The 27,147-nt window shown below is 54.9% G+C and overlaps 1 protein-coding gene across 2 annotated transcripts; it reads right to left on the bottom strand.

The window, feature by feature from the left end:
* Positions 1-1,140: 1,140 nt before the first annotated feature.
* Positions 1,141-26,287, bottom strand: SLC25A42 (solute carrier family 25 member 42). Of its 2 annotated transcripts, XM_068536670.1 has the most exons (9): positions 26,200-26,248; positions 14,779-14,941; positions 13,012-13,126; positions 8,899-9,004; positions 7,123-7,148; positions 6,267-6,433; positions 5,754-5,870; positions 5,109-5,260; positions 1,141-3,480 (listed from the first exon to the last, which is right to left on the bottom strand). In XM_068536670.1, the coding sequence occupies exons 3-9, from the start codon at positions 13,090-13,092 to the stop codon at positions 3,173-3,175; spliced, it is 957 nt and encodes a 318-aa protein (XP_068392771.1). In that variant the 5' UTR covers positions 13,093-13,126; positions 14,779-14,941; positions 26,200-26,248; the 3' UTR covers positions 1,141-3,172. The 2 variants fall into 2 exon arrangements, with proteins under 2 accessions (XP_068392771.1, XP_068392770.1); XM_068536669.1 differs by lacking the exon at positions 14,779-14,941 and having other exon boundaries at positions 26,200-26,287.
* Positions 26,288-27,147: the final 860 nt, after the last annotated feature.

The raw sequence follows: 27,147 nt of genomic DNA on the forward strand, positions 1-27,147 counted from the left end.
GCGGGGGGGCGAGCTCAGGAGCCCCAAGGAGCCACTACCACATTTTTGTGGCAACAGCTCACTAACAACCTAGCTACCCATCAATAAGGGATGGGTGGATCTCATCACAGGCCATCCCCCAGAGGAACACTAAACTGCCGCTAAACAATGAGGCCTGTATGCAACAGGGACCAATGTGATAGAAATACAATGGATGAATGCAGCACACAAAGGAGCTCGACAGACCGTCCTGGCACCATTTACCCCTGCGCAGGTGCACACGCGGCACATGCGCTCACCCGGCCCCGCCTACCCCGGGCACGCAGAGGCTCCCACTGGCAGTCTCTGGCTGGGTGGCCCCTGCAAGTTATTCCAGACGATGGGCTGCAGGTGAACCGAATCTCAGTGGCCCCTGGGAGACCTCTGGTGGCCTCATCCTCCTGCCCCTGCGGACAGTGACACTCACGCCCGAAGCCTCAGCCAGTCATGGAGCAGACACAGGGCTGGGGAGAAACCACAGGACTTTGGGGCAGTGCTTCCTGAGTAGCACACGGTCCATCCCGACTGATGTCCCCAGAGGGACAAGTGTGTGTGCACAGGATCTCTCTGGAAGGAGACACGAGAAACTGGTAATGGGAGACATCCCTGCAAAGAGAACGGGGAGGTAGACCTAATTTTCATGGTAAACTCTGTGTGCAGTTTGCATTTTCTAGCCAATCATTTAACAGTCCAAACAGCAATTACATTATAAAAAAAAAAGTTTATTCAAAAATCTGTCGATGGGGCTTCCCTGGTGGTGCAGTGGTTAAGAATCCGCCTGCCAACACAGGGGACACGGGTTTGAGCCCTGGTCCGGGAAGATCCCACATGCCGCGGAGCAACTAAGCCTGTGCGCCACAACTACTGAGCCTGCGTGCTGCAACTACTGAAGCCCACGTGCCTAGAGCCCGCGCACCGCAACGAAGAGTAGCCCCCGCTCGCTGCAACTAGGGAAAGCCCACGCGAAGCAACGAAGACCCAACACAGCCAAAAATAAATAAATAAAGTAAATAAATTAAAAAAAAAAAATCTGTCGAAATAACTTCAACCCTGTTTTTGGTTCATGGGGGGTGAGGGTCAGAGCCGAAGAAGAGACATGGGCGGGAGAAAAAGTCATTTTAATTTTTATTAAATATACTCTCTTGTCACAAATCTTTAAAATATATAAACATTATATATAAACAAAGTGTCTTCATGGCGTCAAAATGTAACTCCAAATCGGGCCAGGCAATCAGTGAGAGGGGTGACTGCCGAGGGTGCAGGTCCGGCTGTGTGCAGGGCTGGGGGGGTCGGGGGCAGTGCTGCCGAGGCTCGCTTGGCTGGGAGCCGCCTTGGGGAGGCACGCTGGGGCCGGCAACCCTGGGGGACCCTCCCCGCTCCTGCCCAGCCTGCAGCTCAGAGGAGGGTGCTGCCTAACCATCCATTTGGTCTCACCCGCCCGGGGTGGACCGCCAGTCCCTGCTGTTCTCGCCTGGGGGCCCTCACGTTCCCATCCTGTCTCCCTGTGAGGGACGCCCCTGCCTCCCCTGAGCACTGGGCAAGGCTGGGGGAGAAGGTGGGTCGGATGCTTACCCAACAGGACAGCCATCACAGGCTGCTTGGGCCCCCGGGAATGAGAGTCTGGGGACAAGACTGGGGCTGGCTGATGGAAACATGCAGGAAGGACAGAAAGAGGGGTCTTCACACCCACGGGACTAAGGCAAGAAAAACAGAAACAGGACAGAATGAAGGGAGGAAATGAAAATCACAACTGGAAATGCATGTGTGGCAGCTAAGATACCCTCTCAAACCCTTTCACACATCGTGGCTACTGAGCCCACTGTGAAAACCTACCCTCTGGTGGTCCTGGTCCTGGAAGCAGATTGGACTGGTCAGGGTGTACTGTGTCTAGACCCAGGGCCAGCCAAATTGCAAAACAAAACCAAAAAAAATCAAACTCCAAATGTCATTAGGAAACAGGTGTTTCCAAGTCCCTGTGATTCCCGGTGGGCCCTGGGGGGCCTCCTCTGTGAGACCAGCTCTCTGGGGTACCCTGACTCTTCCAAGCTTCCTGCCCCCAGGCCAGATGCTGTCTCGGGCTCTCACTTTGGGAGAATCAAGGAGGCCAGCTGCCTCCATGTACTCCATTCATGGGAAATCAGACAACCCCACGGGCCTTAAATTGTCCCATGTCCCAGCCAAGTAACTGCTCAGGTGGGGAGCCAGGGATGTGCCAGATGCCATGGCTTCCCCCCACGAGCCCCCATGCCTATGGGCAGAGGGTCAGGGCCTGAGGCCCAGCCTCCATTAGTGCAGCCAGTGGGGCGGGGATGAGAGCTTCCTGGCAACCCAGGCAGATGCTTCAGGCTGGGGCTCAGACCCAAACCCATGGCAATTCCTCAAACCCTGTTGCCCGGAGGAGGCGTGACCCTCCTGAGAACATTACAAACTGGGGCGTGGGGGGCACAACAGAGGGGAAGACCCAATCCCAGGGGCCCGGGATAGAGTCTGGGATCGGGGTAACACTCTTAGGAGAAGGCTGTGCCCAAGCTGTAGACTCTGGGGACAGACAAGGAGTCATGTTACCGGGGAAGTAGTGAAGGCAGGAAAGGCGGGGCAGGCAGGGTAGGGTGAGAGGCTGCATTTGTAGCCACAGCTGAGCAGGAGGCTGGTCTCATGGGGGACAGGGCAGGAGGCCAGGCCTCAGCCCCACATTCTCTGGGGCTCCCCCCGCCAGAGGACATAGACTCTGAACGGACATAGACTCGGAACAACAAGGGGCAGGCGGAGTCTGGCTCTGAGCCCAGGGGGGACCAGGTCACTAGAACCAGGAGCCTGTCCAAGGACACAGAGCGCACCAGGAAGCAGTGCCGGCCACTCGTCACTCAGGGCGTTCATGGTAATACCTCCCGGGGCAGCCCCAGCCCTACTGAGGCGGGAAGAGGACAGCACGGGAGCTCCGGTCCCCCCGGTCCCAACAATGCACTTCGAGGGCCACTGGCTTTCCCCTCAGACCTGTACGTACTGAGCCCAGGCCCCCCAGCTTGTTCCACAAGGCGCATCCGCGCACCTCCTGGGTGGAACCCAGCGCGCCCTTGCTCGCTGGGCTCAGAAACAGAAGGGGTCAGCGGTCCACCGCGAACTGAAGCCCGAGAGCAGCCGACCCCACTGGCCCCTAGCTCTGCAAGTGCCGCAGCAGGATCTGCATGAGGTCAAAGGTGGTGAAGCTGATGCCCACAGCGATGGGACCCTTGAGCCAGTTCATGCTCAGGCCCTTGTAGAGGCCGTGCACCACGCCCTCCTCCCGCATGATGGTGTGCATCGTGCGCACGATGGAGGTGCGCTGGTGGCCCGTGACGCCGGCTGTCTGCATGCGCCGCCGCACCACGTCCAGCGGGTAGGAGGCCGACTGCCCGATGAGGCCCGCGCAGGCCCCGAAGATCATGCGCTCAAAGGGGTAGGGCTGCGGGCGGCCGCTGTACTCTGCAGGGGGAGGGGTGGGAGGGGCTGTGAGAGCGATGGGAGGGGGCACACTGGCACCCACCCGTGCACCCCTGCGCCCCGCGCTCACATGCGCCGGCAGTGTCACAGCTGCATTTCAGGACCTGACCGGCTCTCCTGGGCCTTCCCACCCAGGCCATGGCTTCCCTACTTCCTCACCTACTGGTCCCTCGTTTTTAATCAAATTTGAGAGATAAAAGATTTTTACAAGACAGAAAAGCACAAAGAATCATATAACCAAGTCCTAAGACCAAGAACGAGCTCACACCCAGTCACTCTTGTTTCTCGTCTAGTAAAGAAAGAAAACATCACTCAGTGGGAAGCAGCCGCATAGCACAGGGAGATCAGCTTGGTGCTTTGTGTCCACCTAGAGGGGTGGGATAGGGAGGGTGGGAGGGAGACGCAAGAGGGAGGGGATATGGGGATATATGTATGCATATAGCTGATTCAGCTTGTTATACAGCAGAAACTAACTCACCATTGTAAAGCAATTATACTCCAATAAAGATGTTAAAAAAAAAAAAACTGGAAAAAAAAAAAAAAAAGAAAACATCACTCATGTCCGGAACCCTCTCCACGGCCCAGCCTGCCTGACAGGCGCCCTCCCCTGGGTGCTGTGAAGACAAGTGGGCTGGAGGGAGGAAGGGGCAGCAAGGGATCAACAGGGGTTCTTTAAAAATGTGTTGTAAATTGGAAACTAGGAATTAAAAACAGGGAGATGCCCTATTCACTCAGCAGATTGGCAAAACATTAAGGAACCTGCCAGCAGCACCACTAGGGGTGAGAAGGGGGCAGGGCGCCACGGCAAGCGCAGTCACTGGAAGAGCAGAGGGTGGAGAGTAAAACCAAAAAAAAGGGGTCTCACATCCACACAAGGAGAGGAGCTCTTGATGTCAGCTGATCACAGAAAACCCACAAATGGCCTCACGGCGCCCCAACGGGGGACCCCCCCGCCTCCACTGCTAAAAGGATGGGTCAGAGCTGCACTACCCGGAAGTGCAGGAGGTGACCGCTCACTCACTTCCCATGACCAGGAAACAGCACAAGGCTTGTTCCCGCTACACAAAAGCGCAGGTAGAAGGGTTTCCAACGGAGGTGAGGGGTGGAGCCCCACCCCTAATAAGGAGGCTCAGGGGAGTGGGGCTGGGGGTTCTGGACAAGGGATCTCAGCTTTACCTGGACTGTTTTCCTTCTTTAACAAAAAACATCCTGGAGCAAATAAGGCAGTTTGTTAATGACTCATCGGACCGGGCGGTGGCAGGTATGGGTGGGGTTACAATGTTCTTTGTACTTTTCTAGTTTCTCAAAATTACCAAAACACACGAGGGCACTTCCCCTCCGTCTAGGTTTTACCCGTAGGCGTGTGTGCGCACCAGGGGCCTCCAGCCCTCTGGGTGACACTCTGGACTTCACAAGGTTGCTCTCAAAATGAGGCATTAAAGGTCAGGAGTCCAGCTTCCCCGGGGCTGGCCTGTTATGTGTCTTCTCCTGATCCAGACCCTGGGCCCCCGGCCTGCCCCTCCCAGGGGAGTCCTAGTGCCCCCCTGCCTCCACCCGCCTCCAGCTCTGCGTGACCCGCGGAGGCGCTGCCCTGGCTCCACACTCCTGACCTCTGTGCAGGCTCTTGAGTGTCTCGTAGGTGAAGAAGCTCAGGCCGGCGTAGGGAATGACCCCCAGCACGGTGGGAATGAAGCCGTGGTAGAGCGTCCTCAGCCCCTCTTCCCGGGAGATGCGGATGAAGACGTGAAAGATGTTGCTATACCTGCAGGACAGAGCGGGGCGGGGAGGGGGGGGAGGCCTCAATTCACTAATTCTCCCCTCTTCCCACGTCAGCGGGGACAGGCCTGGATGCTGACGGACAGAACCTCACAGAAGTTCTGGCATTCGAGGGGGCCATGCACGCCCAAGGCCATACGCCACCTTCACCACTGGGATCACTCTGCCGTGCTCAGCGCTTGGCTGTGTCTGACTCCACATGAACACTTCGGGTTTGATGGAAGCAGAAACTGATCCCCAAGCTAAGAGACCCGATTATGGCCTTTCTGGAACAGCTGCGGAGCCGCACACCTGGCCCGCCCTGCGGTACCCAGGGGGAGGTGTAGGTAGCAGAGCCTCAGCACAGCTCTGTCTGCAGCTGGATGTGGAGGCCCAGACCCAAACCCCAGGGGCCCAGTGAAGGGAGCCCACCTGGGGACCCCACTAGACACAGAGCCCACCCTGCCGGTGAAAACGTCGCCGTGCGTGGTAGGACTCACATTTCCTTTGGGGTCACGGCCATCCGTGCCCTGACCAGGTCCAGGGGGTAGGTCAGCGAAGCGGCCGTCGTTCCGGCCAGTGCACCCGCGAGGAGGCGGGGCCAAGGGGGCAGGGCTCTGAAAGAGGGTGGGGAGAAGGTCAGCCGCCAACGCCCCGGGCGCCCACAGGTCTGGGGGGGAGGGATGGAGGAACGGGCACCGGCTGCAAGGAAGCCAGCCGAGCTGAAGCGGGTGGAGCGGGGGAGAGTCTCTGGGTGGATGCCATATTGAAGTCCCCCTGGCTGCCTCGCCTTTCCCCCTCCTCGTACGAATGAATGAACAACGAGCACCTTCCCTACCCGCTCTGGGGCACAGGTAGGATCAGTGGCCGTCCTGGGACTTAGGTTCTGAGGGGAGACCGGATAAACAAGAGAAGTTCTGACACGGTGAGCAGGTGGAAGACAGGAGAACAGGGTGATGTAATAGCGCTGAGAGGGGTTTTTTTCTATTGGGGGGGCGGGGGGGAGGGCTCACTCTCCGCGGAAGCCGTAGTAGCTGCCCAGTAGGCGCTTGTACTCCTCGTGCGCGCTGAACTGGATGGCGGCGTAGGGCACCACGCGCACCATGGTGGCCGAGTTTCCGCGCCACAGGCTGAGGAAGCCTTCGTTGAGGTAGGTGAAGTAGAGGACCCGGAAGGCCTCCTGGGGGGAGAGCAGGGGAAAGGGGCAATGTCAGTGCCCTCCGCCTCCACCTGAGCAGTGCCTTTGCTGGCAGAGCGCTGGACCTCCCTGCCCACCTTATGTTGCCCAGCCCTGCGCCTGGGGGGAGCCATCGTCCCCCTCCCCCACATTCTCTGGGCTCTGCGCTAGGACCCCCGCACGCCCAGTCCCTGTCCTCCAGCCCTCGGAATTGGAAAGCAAGCCAGAGGGAACCAGGCTTGCAAAGCAGGCTTAGAGCCCCACAGAGGGTGTTTTGTTGGCGTCTGGTAGTCTAGCTTTTTAAAATATTCTCCTTTTCCTTTATTAAGAAGGTAACACCTGCTCCGTGTTTAAAAATAAATCAAATACGACAACTGTGGGTTTAGACTGTCAAGTCCCCTCACCGCTACCCCAAGGATAGGGGGGTCTCCCGTCAATTCCCAGGGTGGGCTGTGTCCAGGCAGAGCTCAGGGTGCAGACGGGTGGCCTTGGCCCTGGTGCCTGGCAGGGGAGGCCTTGGTCACCCGGTGGCCCTGGAGCTGGCCTGGGGCGGGGTTGGGGGAGAACCAATGGGAAAAAGCACCTTGAAAAACGTTTCCCTAACCTCTACCACCCTCCTCCTCTGCCGCTGCCAGCTCAGCAGGGCGGAGATGAAGGTCCTAGAGCCGGGGGTCCTTGACCTAGTGGCTCACCTTGGCAGAAAATCTTTTTGAGGACACTGGAAAAAAACAAAACACAACAGAGAGTGTGAGATATGAAGGACGGGACCCCCCCCAACCCCAGTCTGCATGACCCCCTCCGCAGGGGTCTGGTCTGAGCACAGGGAGTGAGAGCCTCCCCTGGGAATGCCCCCCCCCCCCACAAGGGCTGAGGTGGGGGCCTCCGCAGCAGAGTCAGCCTCCTCCCAGGAGCCTCCTTACCGCCCCCGCCCACGTCCAGGCCCCTCTGCACACCGGCTTCTCCCCAGGAAGGGGAGCCCAGCTGCCACCTTACCCCCAGGACAGTGAGGATCTCTGTAGGGGCCTGTGGGAGGACGCACCCCGCTGGGCTTGACACCCAGCAGTCCCCACCCCTGCTGGACCCCAGTTCAGCCAGACCCCTTTGGGGGAGGCATCCCAGCCACCAGCCATGCGGGGGTCAGCCGAGGGGCTCTGGCTCCTGCAGGACAAGGCCATGGGGGTGTCTGACATCTGCGGCCTGCCCTCTCTTCTCCACGGCCTGGCCCAGGCAGCCCTAACGCCCACTCTCCCGCCCGCCAGGGCTGCCTGGCTCACCCCCCCATCCCCTGCTTCCCAAGGGTTGGCTGCGTTCCCAGGATAGCCTTGCGCTCCCGTCTGCATGGACGTATGCACACCACCTGCCTTCGGAGTTACACCCAGCTCCCTGTGGGGTGCTACACTGAGCATTTGTTCCAGGAACAACACAGCTGCCTGGGCGTGTGTGTGTGTGTGTGTGTGTGTGTGTGTGTGGTGGGGAAGGGACGTGTGCTTAGCTGCATGCCCGTGTGTGTGTGTGTGTGGTGGTGGTGGTGGGGAAGGGACGTGTGCTCAGCTGCATGCCCGTGTGTGTGTGTGTGTGTGGCGGTGGTGGTGGGGAAGGGACGTGTGCTCAGCTGCATGCCCGTCCTTTCCCACGTCAGCTCGCTCCTCCTCCCCCTCCTCCTCAGGGAGGAGGTTGATATCAACGCTCCTGTTATATGGATGAGGAAACTGAGGCCCAGAGAGGCTAAGGGACCAGCTTGAGCAAGTGCGAGGCGCCTGGCACGAGTCTGCAGTCCTCTCCTCCTAAAGAGCTGAGAGGGAGGGCGTCCCACGTTGTGACCGTCCTCCTTCCCAGCACCCCTCACGCACTGGCCACCATCTGCAGGACAGAAAGGCCTCATCTTCAGGGGACCTTGTGCCTGCTCAACCCTAAGAAGGGAGGGAGATGGATTCTTGAACTGTGTCCTCCCCAGAGATATATCCACGTCCTCACCCCCCGCACCTGTGAACACGACCTTAACTGGAAACAGAGTCTTTGCAGATATAATTAAACTGAGGTCATACTAGAGGAGGGTGGGCCCTAATCCAGTGACATGGGTCCTTATAAGAGGAGAGGACCCAGACACAGAGGGGAAGGCAGAGACTGGGGGGAAGCGGCCACAAGCCAAGGATGCCTGGAGCCACCAGAAGCTGGAAGAGGTAAGGAAATGTCCACCCTCAGGGCCCCAGCAGGAACCAATCCTAGAGACACCTTGAATTTGGACTTTTGGCCTCCAGAAAGTGGGAGAATAAATTCATGTCGTTCTAAGCTGCCTCGTTTGTGGTACTTTGTGACGCCAGTCCTAAACACTAACAGACTTTCTAAGTGGATTCTACAGAGGCATTTTAAAAACCACTTTGCAGAGCAGTCTGGGGGGCCGCGGAGGAGGAGGAGGATTGCTTGGCAGCTTCTCTATCACATGGGATAGATGGACAGGCAGCGTTTACCTTGGAAGATTATTTTGGTTCGGTCCAGGGGAGCTACCGCCGTTTTGGCAAGAGCGCCAGCCAGGGCCCCTGACAGGAGGGAGCTAAGAACTTGCCTGTGATCACTCTGCAAGAAAACACACGAACACGCGGTCTGTCATCAGGGAGAGGAGGGCGGCTCTTCTGCTCGGGAAAGTTTCCTGAGCGTCTTCCTTCTCCCCCTGGTCCAGGGCTGACAGACACACAGTGGCCAGAGTGACACAGCCCTGCTAGGCCCTAAGCATGCCGGGCATGGGCTGAGCCATGGTGGGTCCAGCAGCCACAAAGCCTGGTGGGACACAGTGAAAACCTCCTGGGCCACAGGGACCAACCATGACATGAGAGGTCATGCACTGGCTGGGCTGTCCCGTGAGGTTCCCAGTTCTCGGAGACGGCCTACGACGGGACGAACTCCAAACATAAGCGTCCCCCCTGACCTGTCCTGCTTTCAAGCCTTGGTTCCACCCACCACCTGTGTGTGAGGGATTCTCCCGTTGCAGTGTTTCAGGGTAAATGTTCCTGGTGGTCTGGGGAGTGGGTGGGGCGTATTAGGCAAGCAGACCCTGACTGTTCAGCGTGTCTCCTTTCCACAACTTTCTATCAGGACTTCAGGGGCTGGCTGGCATCTGTGGCTCTTCATCCAGCCAAGGCAAGGGCGATGGTGACAGATGTGGCTGACCAGCACTGTGCACTCCTGTGGCCAGCCCCAGAGCCAGTGCTTGCCCAAGTCTTCCTGCGGCTCCCCGAGCCCCGGCTCCAACGGCCCTCCTTCCCTAGAGGCCCAGGGAGCCCTGAGTTGTCACACAGGAAGCCACCTGCTCATCGGGTTGGAGTCTCCATCCCCTCTGCTGACTCAGTCACGGAACTTTCTGGAAGTGCTCTTCTGGACATGCCCCACGTGTCCTCAGTCTGCAGCGCGCAAGGATGGTGAGGAGCAGGTAGCTCAGTGACCCCGGGAATCTGTGAAGTCCACTCGGAGCAGGCGCCCTCAGGGGCCTGGAGACACATGGAGCGGGGCAGGGGTATGTACAAGCCTTCACCACTCCCCGCATGGGGCTGCCAGGCCACAGGGGGGAGCCAGACATGAACTAACTCTTCAGACAAATGTGTGAAGAATCACCAATCTGGGATGGGCTATGAGGAGGGGGCTCGGGGCTCCAGGAGAATGCGGGGTGAGGGGTAAGGGACCGAGGTTGAAGGATGAGGTACACCTAACTGCAGGGCGTGTGTGTGTATGCGTGCGCGCGTGTGTGACACTCTTAGAGGGGGATGAACGCAACACTCAGAGGCCCCAGTGAGAAGGAGTGGGGGGCCCTGGGGGACCACAAGGAGGGCAGAGTGGCTGACACAGGGAAAGGGAGGGGCACAGGAAAGAGAAAAGAGATGAAAGGTGGGTGGGGCTGGACCCCACAGAGTGTGAGGGCCTGACGAAGAGGCTGGTCTTTGCCTAAAGAGAAATGGAGAAGTGTGGAAGGTGAACAGGCTATTTTAACTGGAACCAGAGAAGAGGCAGCTCCTGTGAAACCCAGGATGGAGATGGCAGAGGCTGGGACCAGGGGAGGCTGCGAGGGGGACGGGATGAAGGGGCATGTGGGGGGTACAACTGGTAGCCTGGGTCCCAGTGGGCATGGTGGAGTCCAGGGCTACGCCCCAAGTTTGCTCAGCTCAGCGGGTGGCTCAGGGGGAAGGGCTGGGTCTGTCCACACTCCTGGCCTGAGTCTGGGCTCAGCGCTCCCTTCACCAGCCCAGCCGACCTCTCGCTAAAAGAACAGAATCCCATAGCAGTGTTTTCCCCTCTCAGTTTCTGAGGCCGAGCTTCACCACGGGGTTCCATCTTCTTGCTTCACAGAGGCCTGTCACTGGGGACCCCTGCCTTTTCTGGGTCACACAGCAAGGCTCTCGTCCTTTGGTCCCATTGGCTTTGAGGGGTGTGGACATCTGATGCCAGAAGGCTCAGTGGTGTTCCTGGCACCAGCTCCGAGGCCCTCTGCCTCAGTTTCCTGTGAGTGAATGTGGTGACAGCTGACCTCGAGCCACCGTGAGCAGAGGGAATGCCCTATGGGGAGTCCCTGTGCTCTGTGGGCACCAGAAGTGGAGCCGATGTGTCCCTTCCATCTCCTTCACCAGGTTACTTCCTGTGCAACCTGTGGTTCTTACAATCACAAAGCCAGCTCTGCACATGGGGAACACACATCCTTAAACCCTAACTCTCAATGTGGCGCTCCAGGGACATGCTGTGAGCCCACTTCACACGCTTAGTGGAGGAGGCTGCTGCTGCCTTCGGCAGACGCTCCCACTGACTTTTTTTTTTTTAAAAGAGGCATCGGGGCAGCACATAGCTTATTTATTTATTTACGGCTGCGTTGGGTCTTCACTGCTGTGCGCGGGCTTTCTCTAGTTGATGAGAGCGGGGGCTACTTTTCATTGTGGTGCGCGTGCTTCTCACTATGGTGGCTTCTTTTGTTGTGGAGCACGGGCCCTAGAGCGCGCGGGCTTCAGTAGTTGCGGCACGTGGGCTCAGTAGTTGTGGCTCGCGGGCTCTAGAGCGCAGGCTCAGTAATTGTGGCTCACGGGCTTAATTGCTCCGTGGCATGTGGGATCTTCCTGGACCAGGGCTCGAACCCGTGTCCCCTGCACTGGCAGGCGGATTCTTCACCACTGCACCACCAGGGAAGCCCCCCCCACCACTGACTCTTAAATGACCACAGCTGGCTTATTCTTTAAAGAGCTTGGTTGGCACAGGCATCACTGAATGGTCAAAGTCTCCATACCCGTCGTACGGAGAGCTCCTGCAAATGAAAAAGGAGGCAGGCAGCCTGACGGAGAGGAAACAGGCGATCCACAGATGGGATCCACACCAGTGGTGAACATCACAAGAAGATGCCCGGCTCCTTAACCAAAGAAATGGGACTTTGCAGAGTAAGCTCCCTGCACTGCGCTGGCCAAGCAGGCCAAGACTGACGTGGGTTGTGTCAGCCAGCGCAGAGGAAAACCGGCGCTGTGTGTGTCCCAGTGCACGCCAAGCACAGGGGCCTTTGCTGGGCATGTCCGCTTGGCGGGATCCATCGGGCCCGTGGAGGGAAAGCCACGTCTCCCTCACACTCTGCCGCGAAGTTCACTAAACTGTGAGGGATGGGTGCCTGCTCTGGGGCTTGCCCCCCGCCGCCCCTAGCATGGTGACGGTGGCCCCGAAAATCAGTCCTCCTGCCCGCCTGGCGTTCCACAGGGAGACTTGGAATTTGGGGAAAGGTCAGGAGGGCCAGAGGATGATGCTGCTTCAGGCTTTGAACCCATGGACTTTGAGAACTGCCTGCGGGTGCCTGAGCCAGCCTGGCAGTGAAGGTGGGTTAGTCCATGTTCTAGGTTCAGCTGGGAGAACTTCTACCGGCTTCTATGGTGAACAAGCACAGGGCTGATCCAATTTCTTTTCTTTTCTCGTTTTCTTAAATACTTACTTATTTATTTATTTGGTCACGCCAGGTCTTAGTTGCAGCGGGTAGGCTCCCGCAGGTGCAGCTCACGGGCTCCTTAGTTGCAGCACATGGGCTCCTTAGTTGTGGCATGTGAACTCTTAGTTGCAGCATGCATGTGGGACCTAGTTCCCTGAACAGGGATCGAACCTGGGTCCCCTGCATTGGGAGCGCACGGAGTCTTAACCACTGTGCCACCAGGGAAGTCCCTGATCCAATTTCTTTACGAGGGAATAAGGCTTTTGTCTTCAGTTGAAGGGCGTAATCAGAGATGAATTTCACAGCTGAGGGTAAACTCCTCCCTGGAGCGAGGAGTTCCCCTGCAGCCCACCCCACCTTTGGCTAATTCTTCTGTGTTGGCAAATCTGAGTGAGAAAAGTGGCTCAAGGACACCTTCGACATCCCAGCCAAATTTGGGCGAGGTTTTGGCTTCTTGCCAAGTGGTAGGGCAGCTGGATCCACAGCACAAATGGAGCTATAAAAATGGAATAGGAGGCGGCCTGCATCACCCCCTCACCCCCCCGGCCTCGCCCTCAGCGTGTTAGGGGGTTATTTGTAATGGGGTTCGAGTACAGAACAGGGACTGGGTGAGAATGTCCAATGGGGGGGGGGCCAGGATACTTGCCTTTGAAGACACATGAGCGGGCAGGACGGGCTCAGCATCCTCACGCAAACGCACCACGCCTTCCTTCACACCATTACCCATTCCAGGCCTGCTCAGGACGGCGGGAGACTCAGTCCTGGGGAGCAAGAAGGGATGAGGTGAGAATCTGGCCTCCTCCACCAGCCTGGGGCCTCTGATTCATCCTCAAGTGGCCCGATGCCAGCACTGCCCCAGTGGCACGCTTCTCCTAACCTGGCTTCTGTCTCTCTGCAGGATGAAGACACCCGAACCTGCATCTGGATGCCACAGTCCCCTGACCTGATTGCTTAATCATTCACAAAAGCTCTTCTCATCAGCTCTTTTATTTCATCCTCACAAATAGGCCTCTGAGTCCTCTGTTTTTTTAACCTAGTACCAACTGCCCAGATTGGCTCAGAGAGGTTAAGCTGACAGCGAGGTCACACAGCAGGAGGCAGGGGCGTGGCAGAGTGTAGGGTGTGGAGGATGGAGGGCTCCACCTGCCCTGGAGCCCAATGCCCTCTGGGCTTATGCCAGCTTGGACCTGAGACTCCATCCACAGAAATACTTTTCGAAAATTAATCTTTGTCCTACTGTGTGGCTGCCTGCCCTTTGCGGACAAGTTATAGTAAAGTGTGCTAATACTTGAGGATTCCTCCCTGGAAACCTGTGAGCAGATAAGTTAGGGGGTCCCCGGAGAAAGAGAACCAGGAATGGCTCTCTTGACATAAGAGAAGCCATTTTGGCCTAAGCCATTTTGTGAGCTAAGCCTGGCAGCAATGCCTGCCCTTGAACAGGTCTCGGTAATTAATGATCTAAAGCGAACAAAGGAATGCAGGAACAGAGAAAAGGCAGTCAGACAGTAGTGCAGTGATAAAGCGGAGTCCTAGTTCCTCCTCAAGGATAGACATAATAATAAATATATCTTTGAGTTCTTTGGGAACTAAGGCCCCCACCCAGGTGGAGGGTGGAATGATGTTGACCCTCTTGACTTCAATCAACTAAAGCTTGGACTCTGTGGACCTTTGCCCCAATTCTATGCTGAACTCTCCTCTGTTCAAGCCCTTTCATGAATATGCATGTACCCTGAGCTTAAAACTTCCCCAATTTTTTTAAAAAATTAATTAATTAATTAATTTATGGCTGTGTTGGGTCTTCATTTCTGTGCGAGGGTTTTCTCTAGTTGCGGCAAGCGGGGGCCACTCTTCATCGCGGTGCGCGGGCCTCTCACTATCGCGGCCTCCCTTGTTGCGGAGCACAGGCTCCAGACGCGCAGGCTCAGTAATTGTGGCTCACGGGCCCAGTTGCTCCGCGGTATGTGGGATCTTCCCAGACCAGGGCTCGAACCCGTGTCCCCTGCATTGGCAGGCAGATTCTCAACCACTGCGCCACCAGGGAAGCCCAAAACTTCCCCAATTTTGCTGTTCGGGGAGACACTGCTTTGGAAAAGGTCCCCAGTGTTCCCCTTACTTGCTGAAAGTCATAATAAATCCTTCCATCTCCCCTTCCCATCTTTGGCTTGGTTGTGTCTATTGGCTTGACACCCACCAAGAGATGAACCCAGTTTTCAGGTAACACAGGCTCGTGTCCAAATTTCCTCTTATGAAAGAATGTTTTTTCCTCTTGTAAGGACACCAGCCCTATTGGATCGGGGTCCACCCTAACAACCTCAAGTAGCAATACATGCTTCCTTCTCCCCATCTTTGACTTAGTTGTGTCTATTTGGACACCCACCAAGACGTGAACCCAGTTTTCGGATAACAAACCTACCTTTAACCTCCTAGTGCAGGAGCACTCAGAGCTCAGCCAACCACAGGGAGGGGACCAGGAGGAAAAAAGGATGACGGACTGGCGTCGCTGAGATGCCACTGGGCACCGGTATGCTTGGAGGTATCCCTTGCTTTAAAATCACCCAATGAATCAATATGCTTTCCTGTAAAATGATGCAAATGAGGCAGATGTCCCCCTGAGCCAGCTCTGGAAGCCCCTCCTGCCCTCCAGGTCCTCCCAGGCACCCGCTGGTATGGAACATCCGAGGAAGCTCAAGCAGGATTCTGTTCCAAGTGGCCTCTGCCGCTGTTTCCTACCTAAAATGGTCCCTCGCTCGGGGATGAACAGCTGCTTCTAGGACGGGGCCAGAAACTCAACGATGAGCCTGGACCACCCTGAGGTGCCAGGCAGGAACCAAAGTCAATGGGACTGTGAAAATGGGACACAAAGGCAAATCAAAGAGCTCCTAGTGGCCAAAGCAGGAACACTGTGAGCAAAAAAATCAATAAAGCAGTGTTGTGTGTGTTGTTGTTTTTTTTTTTTGGCTGCACCAAGGCATGAGGGATCTCAGTTCCCCAACCAGGGATCGAACCCGTGTCCCCTGCAGTGGAAGCACGGAGTCTTAACCACTGGACCACCAGGGAAGTCCCAGAAGTGTTGGATTGTAACCCAAAGGGTAAAATAAATAGCCAAGAGTCCACATGGATATAAATAAATGACTGAATAAATAAATAAATGGGGGAGAAGAGACAAATCTCCCAGGCAGAAGAATCCTAAATAAGTTAACGCAGATGCTCAGCGCTGGAGGAAGGGAAGCGTAAGCACGACCACTTAGGTGTGGGCCACGTGGCAACTTCCTTCCAAAGGGCACAGCACAGAAAGGGGGGAAGGGAGTAACTTTACAGTGAGGACACCTGACAGACACCACCTCAGCCACATGATCAAGGTCAACACCGCAGTGATAAGTCACACTGACAGCACGTGCCCTGGACACGTGTGATGAGAAAGGCACTTCCCCTCCGAGGTCCTCCTCTCCAAAGCCCAGTCCAACCATGAGAAAAACACCAGACAAATCCCAACCAAGGGCCAAGGGCCATAGGACACCTGACCAGTTCTCATCAAAACCGTCAAGGTTGTCGAAACCAAGAAAGTCTGAGAAACTATCTAGCCCAGAGGAGCCTAAAGAGATGTGACGACTAAAGGTAACGTGCGGATCCTGGGACAGAAAAAGCACATTAGGGAAACACTAAGGAAATGTGAATAAACAATGGACTTCAGTTAATAATAATGTATCAGTATTTGTACATCAGTTGTGACAAATGTACCATACCAAAGGAAGATGTTATTAACACGGGAAACGGGGTGTGTGCGGTGGAGGGGAACTCTGTATTACTTTTGCAATTTTTCTATAAACCTAAAACTGCTCACAGACAAACAAACAAAGAGAAACTAGGCCTTAGGGATCTTTTCCAGCCAGTGGCTGGGGTATCAGTCTGTGGAGGACACTGACTCTAGCGCCCTCCATGCGTCCGGCTGCCGCTCAGTGTCACCCCCAACACGATGGACCGCGGGGGACTGTCCTCACACCTGGGCACTCGGATGCAGATGGTGCAGCCTTTCTTTGTTTCTTCTCGCTGCGCTTCGCAGCATGTGGGATCTTAGTTCCCCGACCAGGGATCGAACCAGTGCCCCCTGTGCCCCCTGCAGTGGAAGTGCGGAGTCCTAACCACTGGACCGCCAGGGAATTCCCGGTGCAGCCTTTGTTAGGTCTGGGTAGGCGTGGTGAATGTGGACTCGTTCTGCAAAACTGCCCTCCTGAGAAAGGATCCAGCCCTTTAGTCCCAGCCTCATACAGTCTAGAGTCTGAGCACTCGCCTCCCTCCCTCCCTCTGACTCCTGCTCCAAGCTCCCCAGGAGGAAACAGTTTCCCCAGGCAGGCGGTGCAGGCTCAGGCCCAGGCTGCTCGTGTTGCCCTCTGAACCATTCTTCAACCCCTGGCCCGGGCCCAGGGCCTGCCCTGGGAGCTCTGCAGACGGCTCAGACAGGGCCTCTGTGTGGTGGACGCAAACAGAAACAAAGGCACCACACAAATCAGTGCAGACCTACAAGAGCGTGTCACTGCAGGTGACGGAGCGCCAAGGCTGAGTCACGGGAAAGCACCTGCAGGGGGCTGAACGGTGCCCCCCCCCCCAAGACATGTCTCCCTGGAATCTGTGAATGTGGCATTATTTGAAAAAAGCGTTCACAGATATAATTAAGGTAAAGATCTGGAGATCCTTACCCTGGATGAGGGTAGGTCCTAACAACAATGACAAGTGATCTGATAAGAGACAGAAAAACAGACACAGGCAGGGAGGCCGTGTTTAGACAGAGGCAGAAATTGGAATGATACACACAAGCCACAAGCCAAGGAACACATGGAGCATAAAAGCTGGAAGAGACAAGGAAGAATCTTCCCCTAGAGCCTTAGGAGTGGCTCTACAGGAGGATTAATTTGGGATTTCTGACCTCCAGAACTGTGAGAGAATAAACTTCTGTTGTCTTAAGACAGTTTGTGGTGATTTGTTACAGTGGCCAAAGGAAACTAAGACCCTTTTTGGAGGAGAAGCTGGGGTGCCTCAGGCCCCCCAACCCCAAGCAGAAGGGGCAGCCAGAGTCTGCAAGCTGCTTCTGCCAGGGCCCAGTGCCGCCAGGAAGCTCCCCAGGATTGCAGGGCGGAGAGAAGGAGATTCCTGTCCTGGGGCAGTGGCTGGTGGGGGGTGGGGTGGGGGGGAGGTCTCAAGCTTTTGCCTCTTAGGCCAAAGGCTATTTTCCTAGGAAATAAAGAGCTCTTTGCCCTTTCATAAACAAAAACAAAAAAACTCAAGACAAAGGCAAAGAAACAGCCGGGTCACTGGGAAGGAAAAAAAAATAACTTAAAAACATGACAGGTATCAGACTGCACTCATAATGAGAAAAGTGGGTTTAACCTTTGGTGGGGGGCTGTTGGCATGTGTGGGGACAGTAATGCAACTGGTAGATGAGACAGGCAGGTTGCGGGGAGCATCTCTCTGCAGGTGATTTGGCAGACGCCTTGGAACGTGTGCTGTGCCCCCAGACAGGTAAGCATGAAGCCTCGTGGGCCAGTAAGGCCACAGCCAGGTGCTGGTCCCAGTGAAGGTATGAAGGTATGGATGGGAAGCTATGGGGGAGCGAGGAGAGGGGGACAGGGAGAATGTGTGACCTAAGCCCTCACAGGGGGACGCCACCCAGCCTGTCACTAATGAGTGAACCTACCTGAACCCAGGTGGGAGGCTGCCAGATGCAAAGACTGGAAGCAGACCAGGTGTTTATAGAGTGCTGTCAGCAGTGATGGGGGGCTTCCCTGGTGGCTCAGTGGTTAAGAATTTGCCTGCCAATGCAGGGGACACGGGTTCGAGCCCTGGTCCAGGAAGATCCCACAGGCCGCAGAGCAACTAAGCCCGTGCGCCACAACTACTGAGCCTGCGCTCTAGAGCCCGTGAGTCACAACTACTGAGCCCGCATGCCGCAACTACTGAAGCCCACATGCCTAGAGGCCGTGCTCCGCAACAAGAGAAGCCACTGCAATGAGAAGCCCGCGCACCGCAACGAAAAGTAGCTCTCTTTCCCATCAGGAAGAAAAATTAACCACAGGCTCAGCCTGCCCCCGGAACCAGAAGAGGGCCTGAAGCAATCCTGCGCTTTTGCGGCCAGCTCCCAAAAAAGCGAGTTGAAAAATGGAGCTCAGGGGCACTGCAATTCACAAACCTGCAGAGTTATAAATGATAACTCTCGTCCACAAATATATTGAGGGAAGGCAACGAAGAGGATTTGAAAGCAAGGCAGAATTGCAGGAAACAGATTTCAGGAGGTAGATTCGAATCGCCTTTCAAGCACATGAAAGCCCGCGCACAGCAACGAAGACCCAACACAGCCAAAAATAAAAAATAAATAAAAATAAGTAAATTAATTTAAAAAAAAAAACAGTGATGGGGACTCGCCATACAGGGGAGGAGACAAGGGCATGGAGGGAGCCTGACTGTGGATGTACATACTTTCCAGCAGTTGGCATTTTGCCTCCCCCCACTCACCTCTTCAAGAATAACAGAGGACACAACCCACGTGTGGCTGACCCAACCCCCGCTGTACCCTTCCCAGGTCAGAGCCCCTCCCCCTGCACTCAGGCACCCCCGCCATGCCCCCTATTGGCTTCCTTCCCCCAAACTGCCACAAGGTTCTGAATTTACCCCCCAACCTGCCCCGAGAGGCCTCCCTCACTGAACTGGGGCTCCCAATGCCCACACAGCATCCATACTCAGGACAGTTGCCAGGCTCCCTCTGCCACCAGTGTGGGGTCACCGTGCCTGGGACTTCTCCGCGCCCAGCCCCCCAGGTCGGGCCCCCTTATCTGTGCCCAAGAACATGGGCTCTTTTGGGTGCTGTCTGGAGTCCATCATTGGTCAGATGGTGACCAACAGCCCACGTGGCTGAGGGTGAGGCCCAGAGTATATGGCGGGTGGCCTCAGCTGGCGCTCGAAACTCCGAGGCCGGAGCCCCCTCCCTCCCGACTTCCTCCAGCCCCTGCGGCCCCTGCTGCCTCCCTCTCTCCAGGGCAAGAGGCCTGGGCTCTGCACCAAGGCAGGCAACTGGGCCAGATGGTTTCTTCACATTCTTTTGTTTCTATTGTACCTCGTCCCTTCTGTTGTTGCCAGTAATAGCGAATTTCTTTTTTTGTTCAATTATTTTTATTTATTTATTATTATTTTTTGGCTGCGTTGGGTCTTCGTTGCGGCGTGGGCTTTCTCTAGTTGAGGCGAGAGGGGGCTGCTTTTCTCTGCGGTGCACAGGCTTCTCATTGTGGTGGCTTCTCTTGTTGCAAAGCACGGGCTCTAGGCGTGTGAGCTTCAGTAGTTGTGGCACGAGGGCTCAGTAGTTGTGGCTTGCGGGCTCTAGCGCACAGGCTCAGTAGTTGTGGTGCACGGGCTTAGTTGCTCCGCAGCATGTGGAATCTTCCTGGACCAGGGCTCGAACCTGTGTCCCCTGCATTGGCAGGCGGATTCTTAACCACTGCGCCACCGGGGAAGTCCCTCTTCTTCTGTTTTTGTTTTTTTACCCCGCTCTGCACAGCATGCGATGCAGGATCTTAGTTCCCCAACCAGGGGTCGAACCCGTGCCCCCTGCAGTGGAAGCGTGAAGTCTTAACCACTGGACCACAAGGGAAGTCCCTGGCACATTTCATCTTGTAAGTTGCAAAACCACTGACAAGGTAGGTCTCCCATTCTGGTCTTCATCTCACAGTCGGGGAGGCACAGGCGGTCAGAGGTTCTAAGCTTGGGTCTACTATCATGGCTTGCCCACAGCGGCCCGGCCTCGATGTGAGGCCCTCTTCCACATCTCTCACCAGCACCACGGACCAGGTCCTTCAACCCAATCCCCTCTCAGGACCCTCTCGTGTTCCCCAGCCCCTCGGCCTTCTCTTGGGTCCCACAAAATCCAGGCTTGTTAGTTGCCTCTGCTCATAATGCTTCGTCACCTAGCTAACTCCTTGCTGGCTTTCAGGTCTCCGGAAGCCTTCCCGGCCCCCTGAATTAGCACCCCCAGCCTCTGCTCAGGACCAATCAATTACAGCGCCCCAATCACTTGGGGAAGGTCTGAGCCACATCCATGTTCCGTACCCTTCTGAGCCAGTGCTTCTGCCTCCTCCACACCTGTCCCTGACCCTGGCACACAGATATTTACAGATTGTAGAAAAATAGTATTGTTAAGGCTTCAAGTTTGTTCCACTCCAGGAGGCCGTGCTGGTGTTGGCATTCCAGGATGCCGTATAAAACGTCCGTGTCTTACAGTGGCTGGAAGCACGGTGCTATGGGTGAGTTGTTTGAAGGAGGACAGGGATCTGGATTCAGGACAATCTAGGTCTGTCCTAGCTTCCCCATGTTCTCCCTATGTATCTTCGGGCAAAGGTCCCCTGAAGCCTCGGTCACCTTTCTGTAAAACTGGGATGATCTAGGACCAAGCTCACAGCCTGGTAAGCATGTGCCAAAGGGTGGCAGAGAGCAAAATGAAGACATAATGTTCACTTGTCTGGGTGCTTGCTAGCTCTGAGCAGATGCCCCCATCTTCCAGCAGGAAGGCAGGTGAGTGAGGGAGCCCACAGGGGCTGCGCACATGGGCCATCTGGAGGGGCTGAGAAGTGTGCCCCGACCCTGCTGGCCTTGTCTTGTCTGAAATAGCAGAGGCTGCTGGGCAAGCACCTTCTTCAATAATGCCCTGACAAGAATGCTGGCTTCACAGCTGTAGGGGTTACATGAGGTCTTCCGAAGTTCATGTCCACCCAGGACCTCAGGAAGTGACTTTATTTGGAATAGGGTCTTTCAGGTATAATTAGTTAAGGATATCAAGATGAGATCACCTTGGGGACTTCCCTAGTGGTCCAGTGGCTAAGACTCTGTGCTCCCAATGCAGGGGGCCCGCGTTCGATCCCTGGTCAGGGAATTAGATCCCACATGCCGCAACTAAAAGACCCTGCATGCCACAGCTAAAAGATCCTGCATGCCGCAACAAAGATCCCATGTGCTGCAACTAAGACCCTGTGCAGCCAAAATAAATAAATAAATAAATAAATAAATAAATAAAAAGATGAGATCATCTTGGATTTGGTGGACCCTAAATCCAATGATGGGTGTCCTTATAAGAGGTCACAAACACACACACACACACACACACACACACACACCCAGGGAAGAAGGCCATGTAAAGATGGAGGTGGAGATTAGGGTGATGGGGCCAACAAGCCAAGGAATTCAAGGACTGCCTCTGGCAGCCACCAGAGACGGGGAAAGATTCTCCTTCAGGAGCCCCAGTAGGAACCAACCCTGCTGTCTTAGTCAGTTCTGGCTGCTGTGACAAAACACCACAGGCTGGGTGGCTTATAAGCAATAGAAATATATTTCTCACGGTTCCAGAGGCTGGGAAGTCTAAGGTCAAGGTGCCAGCAGCTTTGGTGTCTGTTCAGAATGCTCTTCCTGATTCACAGATGGTGGCCTCTCTGTGTCCTCACATAGCACAAGGAGCAAGGGGGTTCTCTTGGGCCTCCTTTATAAAGCCATTAATCCCATTCATGAGGGCTCCACCCTCATAACCGAATCATCTCCCAAAACCCCACCTCCTAATACCATCACACTGGGGATTAAGTTTCAACATATGAATTTTAGGGGAGACACAAGCATTCAGTCTATAGCACTGGCCAACACCTTGATTTTGGACTTCTGAACTCCACAACAGGGACAGAATAAACTTCTGTTGTTTTAAGCCACCCAGCTTGGGGTTATTTGTTATGGAAGCCCCAGGAAACTAATACAGCAAGAGTCTGAGACCAAGCCCCCCAAGTGTGTACTGTCCCTTGGCTAGTGACCTGCCCATGACCCCGAGGTCACTGCACCTCTCTATGGACCTCACAGGTTGCCCAGCTGGCAGAACTTCAACAGAAAACCTGGCTTCTCCTGATCTTTGTTGAGACCCTGGAACCCAAGCACTCAGCTGCAGCAAAAGGTATTCAGTGAAGAAAACAAATGTTGACAAGCATATTTTAAAAATAGCAAAGGTATTACTCAGCCATAAAAAGAAACGAAATTGAGTTATTTGTAGTGAGGTGGATGGACCTAGAGTCTGTCATAGAAAGAGAAAAACAAATACAGTATGCTAACACATATATATGGAATCTAAGAAAAAAAAAAAAAAAAGGTCATGAAGAACCTAGGGGCAAGACGGGAATAAAGACACAGACCTACTAGAGAATGGACTTGAGGATATGGGGAGGGGGAAGGGTAAGCTGGGACAAAGTGAGAGAGTGGCATGGACATATATACACTACCAAACGTAAAATAGATAGCTAGTGGGAAGCAACCACATAGCACAGGGAGATCAGCTCGGTGCTTTGTGACCACCTAGAGGGGTGGGATAGGGAGGGTGGGAGGGAGTGAGATGCAAGAGGGAAGAGATATGGGAACATATGTATATGTATAACTGATTCACTTTGTTATAAAGCAGAAACTAACACACCATTGTAAAGCAATTATACTCCAATAAAGATGTTAAAAAAAAACAAATAGCACAGGGACCAGGGAGGGGCCACTGGGGGAACATTCTACTTCTTAGACTGGGTGGTGGTTTCGTTATTCTTTCTACCGTCTTTCTTTTCATGCACACATTACATACTTTTATTATTAAGAAGTATTTCACACTTAAAATAAAAAATACAATGCATTTTTAAAAGAGCTGGCTTGCAAAACCCAAACAAGCTAATAGCTCTGATCATCTCAATATTCCTCTAATGTCTAATTGCCAAAATAGAAGAGAAGAACAAAAAAGCAGGATGACACATGGGAAAAGGCCTGCCCTCAGGCTGATGACGCCCTCCACCTGGCACCAATAGTGGGAAATCACCGACAACTCAAGAAAATCTCAAGACAACTTCTCAAATAGATATAACATCTGACTTGTCTCAATCTCATGTGACACCTTCATTCTTTTGCCGGATCCCGATGCTTAAAAAAAACAAACAAAAAAAAAGAGCAACAGCCAGTATCTCAGACCTCCCCTCCTGGGACTCCAGGCAACGCCTGCATCTCCTTCTCTAGAAGGACCGCCTCCCCTCCACCCCAACCCCCAAGGTTTCCTTCAGAGCTCTGCAGAGGAGGGACTCAAATATTTCTTGGACTGAACTTTAGACTCTGGAAGAGAAACAGAAATCTAATGTTTAATCACCACCCCCATGGGCCAGAACACCTCAGAGACAAGATAGGAAGACTGGAGAGACCAGAACACTTGATAATAACCGTCGTGGCCGCTGGGAGAGGAAACAAGCATTCCAACTTCACAGCTGAGAGAATACTGATGACAGCACAGCCTCCACGGAGGAATATTAACCATTTAAATGGACATGCCCTTTGGCCTGGCCACTCCTAGGAAGTTGCTGCAGTTGGATGTTAAACTCCATGAAGACAGAGAGGTTTCCACGCATCTGTGCACTGCTGGAGACCCACACACCTTTACTACATATTTGCTCATGCAAAATTCTATCTATTCATTGCAGTTGGGTTTGTAAAAGCAAAATACCAGCAACAACTTCAACAGCCATCAGTAAGGGACTCGTTATAAAATCACTCACCCTTTTCATAAAATTTGATACAAATTTACCAGTGGTTTTAAAGGGGTGGTGAGGGGGAATATGCACATCTTCCCCACAGCCATAGACTATCTCTGGAAGGGAACATTATCATACATGAGAAACTACTAACAATGAGGGCCTCCAGAGGGGGATAGGGAACCAGCATGGGGAGACCTGCCTGTTTTTTACTGTTACGCCCTTTTGTACTGTTTGATTTTATTTATTTATTTTTTTACCATGTACATCGATGACCTTGTCAAGGTTTATTCATATATTTGCACGTGTGTGTGTGTGTGTATATATATATAATATATGCATGTACATACGTATATATAAAATGTGTGCATGTGTATATATGTACATCTATATATATGCATATACATACACATACATACACACACATTTTAAATGACTCCTCTTGAATTTGGACAGAAAACCCCAATGGCTTCAGTTTCCACTGAAGCCGATGGTGACAAGACCCTCCAGAACATTCCAGCACCATCTTTGCAGGGAGAGACAGGAGAGGGATAAGAAGTACCATGCAAGCGTTACAGGAAATGGCACGTTATTGCTTTTTTAACAGTAAAGCCACCAGCCTCTTTCCACACTGCACACTTGCAAATCACCCTCCAGGGAACTTGAAAAGTTCCAGAAAAATCTTTATCCCCAGCACCATGCCAGGCTCCAGTTTTGCAGTTTGCGTCTAAGCGGCTGAAACATTAGCTCTCTCACTCTGAAGAGTGTTGCCTTACTCTCTCGGTTTATCAGCTTTAAGGCCTCAGGAGCTCTCCCAGGTCAGTGAGGGGCCTCAGTCTGTAAGAGCTGGGCCAGAGGGTGGAAGCCCAGCAAACCCCACCACCACCCCAGGAGACCCTACCAGCTGGGCCGGCGGCACCCTAGGTGTTGAAGCCCAGCTGCAACAGGGCCCCCGTCTCCACCAGCCCCAGGGCTCTGAGACACGTGTTCAGAAAGCAACCAGGGGCCGCCCCTTCCAGCTCAGGCTTTCCAGACCCAGTCAAAGACAGGACTCCTGAGGAACAGCTGCAGGGAGGGTGGGGCTCCCCTCCTCCCCTTCTCCCCTCCCCTCCCCTCCCCTCCCATGCCAACCGCTAAGAGATAAACACAACAGATGGGCAAAAGTGGGGGAGGTCCGCAGAGAAGGGTCAGCAGCAATGCTCAGGAAGGGGTGAGCAATGCCACCCCAATTCAAATCGCTTTAGGTTTGTTGCTGGTAAAATGGAGATAATTCCGGTTTTGTCTGGCCCATGGGATTATTCTAAGCCCGGAAATCACTTTACAGACCGTCATAAGTGAAAAGATAACATCTGGGTGGGCTTTTCTTTGGGGGGGTGGGTGGAGGTTGCAGTGATCCTGAGATAGCAAGGCTTGGGTAAATGTTGGAAAACCTGCATTACGGAGGGAGCACAAACACAGGTGCATGTGGAAGAAAGTATGGGTGGGTGCACAGACTGGGGGTGTTCGAGTCAGAGGGGGCTGTCAGGGGTACTGGGAAGGCGTGTGCATGTGTGGAGGGAGTACCTGAGGGCACTGACCCAGATTACTTAAGGTGGGGGGCAGTGAGAGGGGCCCAGACTTGGTTGTGAGAAAAGCTAGCGAGGGGATAGGAACAAGCACAGATGTGAGTGGGGGGCGGTGAGTTTGGGGTCACAGGCTCAGGTGTTGGGTGTGGAGGTGCAGGCCCATGTGTGGTGGCGCGGGGGCCGGGGGTGGGGTGTGTGCGCGTGAGGACGCCCTGTGGTGTGGGGCTGTCATCGAGGGAAAGTCTCAAGCGACGTGTCGGTGGGTGTTCATGAGCGGGGGCGCGGTGTCAGGTGTGTGAGGGGGAATATAAGTACGGGCACAGAGTCAGGTGCTTGTAGGGGTGCAGAGTCAACTGTGCGGGGCGCCTGGGGGCGCGGCCCCAGGGGTGCGGAGGGTGTCGGCGAGGCGGACAGTCTCAGGTGTATGAGGGGAGATGTCAGCGAGAAGGTATGTGGTGTCAGGTATGTGTGGGCTGACGGAGAGAGGATCCGATCCGGCTGTGGGAGCCCCAAGGGGGCACCAGACTAGCGGTGTTGGGGGCGGGGGGGTAGGCTTTAACCTCTCCCAGTCCCCGCGATGCTGCTGTCACGCCCCGCCTCGTCCGCCCCCGCCCCGGGCCCATGACAGCAATGGGCCTCGCCCTAGGTCGGCCCGAGGGGCGCGGGCCCCCTCGACGCCTGCGCCGCCCCGCGCCCCGCGTGCCCCCTCACCGACTGGGACGTGTCGCTGAAGCCGCTGCCGCCGCCACCTCCAGCCGCCACAGCCCCGCCTCGCGCACCCTCCGCGCGCGCCGCGGGAGGGGTCCACGCCGTACTGCGATTGGCTACGTGCTGGCCAACCATCTCTGGAGACAGCTGAGATTGGTAGACATGAAGCGGACGGGCAGCTCCTGAAGCCAATCACTGAGGAGTAGAGGCGGGGCTATCGGGAGACCCAGTGGGTCCCCAGGGTGGTCCTGCTGGGCGCGAGGTGCTGGGAGGCTAGGGCCTAGAGGAGGGCGAAGATTAGAGCTTTGGAAGAAGACGGGCATCCCTGGTGACCAATCGCTGCGGAGTAAGGGCGGGGCTCCGAAGAAGCTGGCGCTACTGGCGCAAGAGGAACGGAGGGCGTAGCCCGGAGAGCGACGGACATTGGCTGCAAAGCTAAAGACGGGCAGGGCCGGCGGCCAATCGTAGGGGCCGTGCGCCCTGGACAAGACTTGGAGCAAACGAGGTGCAGAGTTTGGCCCTGAGCGCGGTGCCCGGAGGTGGCCTCGGGGGTCACGCGCAGGGTCCCCTGAGGCTGTGGCGAAGTCAGACCCTCGGGCCACCCAGCGCAGAAGCAGGACCTCCAACTTGGGCCCTGAGCTTGGCCATCACGGCTGAAGGACTCGTGGATAATTCTTCATCTCCTCACTACCCGCTGTTCCCCTGCAAATGATACGGAGAGGGTAGAGACTCGCTGGAGGTCACTCAGCTGCAGCTCCGGGTAGTGCGAACACGTGGAAATAGGTGGAATCCTACTCACACACTTCGTGATTTTCTGGAAATGTTTGACTTCTCCGAGTTCAAGCTTTCTCCTCCACAGGATCAAATGACCTCCCTATCGGGGCCACCTCCCTGCTAAACCTTTGGTGAATTAACCGAATCCTAACCACAAGCCCATGAGGTCAAAGAGAC

The sequence above is a fragment of the Eschrichtius robustus genome, chromosome 2 (assembly GCF_028021215.1).
Source record: "Eschrichtius robustus isolate mEscRob2 chromosome 2, mEscRob2.pri, whole genome shotgun sequence".
In the NCBI taxonomy this organism is placed as follows: domain Eukaryota; kingdom Metazoa; phylum Chordata; class Mammalia; order Artiodactyla; family Eschrichtiidae; genus Eschrichtius; species Eschrichtius robustus.

Bases quoted from the DNA above. Each gene is read 5' to 3' on its own strand.
- SLC25A42 (XM_068536669.1), bottom strand. From the start codon at position 13,092: ATGGGTAATGGTGTGAAGGAAGGCGTGGTGCGTTTGCGTGAGGATGCT. The intron at 7,149-8,898 runs GTAAACGCTGCC...GTTTTTTTCCAG, and splicing joins AACCAAAATAATCTTCCAAG to TGTCCTCAAAAAGATTTTCT. The intron at 3,481-5,108 runs GTCAGGAGTGTG...CTCCCCCTGCAG, and splicing joins ACTCAAGAGCCTGCACAGAG to AGTACAGCGGCCGCCCGCAG.